Below are 2,279 nucleotides of genomic sequence, written 5' to 3'. Positions count from 1 at the left end.
AAAAAAAAAAAAAAACTCGCCAGGAGCCGTGATTCACGCCTGTAATCCCAGCACTTTGGGAGGCTGAGGTGGCAGATCACCTGAGATCAGGAGTTTGAGACCAGCCTGGGCAACATGGCAAAACCCTGTCTCTAATAAAAACACAAAAATTAGCCGGCCACGGTGGTGCACACCTGTACTCCCAGCTACTTAGGAGGCTGAGGCACAAGAGTCACTTGAACCCAGGAGGTGGAGGTTGTTGTGAGCTGAGATGAAAATGGACATTGTCTTTGCTCTTTGTGCTTCTGTGGCTTTGCCGGTACTAAAGCTGTGCCTTACAGACTGGGTTTCTCTTCCAGGGATGTGTCTTGGTGAGCTAGTCATTAACCCCCACCAGCAGCACATGGATGCATTCTATTGGGTGATTGACTGGGAAGGGATGATCTCTGTCTCTAGTCTGGTGGGACTTCTTGAAAAGCACTTCTTCCCCAAGTGGCTTCAGGTACACTGTTTTGCTTGGCTTTCTGGGGGAGGGAACTGGGTGGGGATTAAGTTAATTTTCTGCCGAGGCCTGACTGTAGGTACAATTCCATAATAAAAATGAATTACATGGTAGGGTAGGAATGAGTTAGGTCATCTTAATAGTGGGCACCATTTATTGGACATTTGCTACGTATCAGAAGCTGTTCCAAGCACTTTATTTGCTTTATCTCAGCTCCTCGCAGCAACCCTATGGGGTAGGGGCTATGGTATCCCTGTCGTGTAGACATGGAAGCGGAGCTCAGATAGTTTACACGCAAGGGGACTTTAGCTACCAGGCTGACTCCAAAATCCATATTCATAAGTCCTAGACTGTTTAGCTACTATAAATCCCTGTAAAGTGGTGTCACTAGCCTGCAGGACCAGGATCAAAACAAAACAAATGGCCCCTTCGGAAATCTTGCTTTCGTTTGTTGCCACCATGGATGCAAGTAATTTTTCTTTTTGGCAGGTGCTGTGCTCTTGGCTCAGTAACAGCCCAAATTATGAGGAGATCACCAAGTGGTACCTGGGTTGGAAGTCTATGTTCTCAGACCAAGTGCTGGCACATCCATCTGTCAAGGACAAATTTAACGAGGCACTTGATATCATGAACCGGGCGGTGTCCTCCAATGTTGGTAAGTGAGGATTCCCATTTTGGATGTCCTGGCCCTGAGTTTCAGATTTTACACATGTAAATGACACAGAATCAGAGTTTTCTGGTTCCTGTAGGCAGCCTAAACCTTAGGTCGCACTTTTGCCCATAGCAACAGACTCTCACCCTGCTGATTGGGGTACATGGTCAGCTGACACCCACTGCCCAGGTCTACCATGACTGAGAGGGGCAACTTCCCTAAGGAGACTGACTTAAGCTGGATTTAGATGTCAGTCTAACCCCAGGCCCCGCCCTCTTAACCACTGTGCTGTGTGGCCTTTTAAGGCTCATTCAGCCCTGAACCCGCTGCTCAGGTCACACATCTTACAGTGTGGAGTTGGGTACACGGTCTTACACTTGGTGATTGCTCAGCCTTCATCAGCCCCATTTGACCTGTTAAACAGTAAGATCTACTTCATAGGCTAAAAGGGGGATTGAGTTCATGCTTGTTTGCAGCCTTCAATAGGTGGTGTCTGTGTTGTCAAAAACCGGCAGTTCACTCTTCATGTACTATATCTATTCCCAAGTTCTAGGCAAGTCATTCTGCCTAGATCATAAGTAAATGAAAGTATGTTTATGTTTCTACATTTGGGAGCCTATTTCAACCAGTCCTGTGCTCCAGTGTTGCTCATTAGCTGATTCACAGCATTGAAATGGGATCATCTAGTCTGTTTCACAGATAAGCCCAGTGAGGCTAAGAGCCTGTTCAAGGTCACATAGTTAAAGGGTGGCAGTTAGAACTAGAATTTCTATTTCCTGAGTCTTTAATTCTTGTTATTTAATAGTTAGCCTAGGCCAGGCGCCGTGGCTCATGCCTCTAATCCCAACACTATGGGAGGCCGAGGCGGGTCAATCACGAGGTCAGGAGTTCGAGACCAGCCTGAACAACATGGTGAAACCCCATCTGTACTAAAAATGCAGAAATTAGCTGGGCGTGGTGGCACATGCCTGTAACACCAGCTACTCAGGAGGCTGAGGCAGAAGAATCACTTGAACCTGGGAGGCGGAGGTTGTAGTGAGTGGTGGAGATCACAAGCACTGCATTCCAGCCTAGGCGACAAGAGAGAGACTCGGTCTCAAAAAAAAAAAAAAAAAAAAAGAAAAGAAAGAAAGAAAAAATAGCCTA

At 46.7% G+C, this 2,279-nt stretch overlaps 1 protein-coding gene across 2 annotated transcripts in view; it reads left to right on the top strand.

Annotated features, from left to right (window-relative positions):
• Positions 1 to 2,279, top strand: part of TFIP11 (tuftelin interacting protein 11) — a 19,986-nt gene that overhangs the window by 16,585 nt on the left and 1,122 nt on the right. For both annotated transcript variants that reach the window (XM_011975347.1, XM_011975349.1), the window contains 2 exons: positions 339 to 481; positions 971 to 1,136. In XM_011975347.1, coding sequence (XP_011830737.1) covers positions 339 to 481; positions 971 to 1,136 — 309 coding nt within the window. The remainder of the gene's footprint in view (positions 1 to 338; positions 482 to 970; positions 1,137 to 2,279) is intronic.

This window comes from Mandrillus leucophaeus, unplaced genomic scaffold, assembly GCF_000951045.1.
Source record: "Mandrillus leucophaeus isolate KB7577 unplaced genomic scaffold, Mleu.le_1.0 Scaffold154, whole genome shotgun sequence".
Classification (NCBI taxonomy): domain Eukaryota; kingdom Metazoa; phylum Chordata; class Mammalia; order Primates; family Cercopithecidae; genus Mandrillus; species Mandrillus leucophaeus.
The sequence above is the reverse complement of the archived record's forward strand: the minus strand, read 5'-3'. Positions and strand labels throughout refer to the sequence as shown.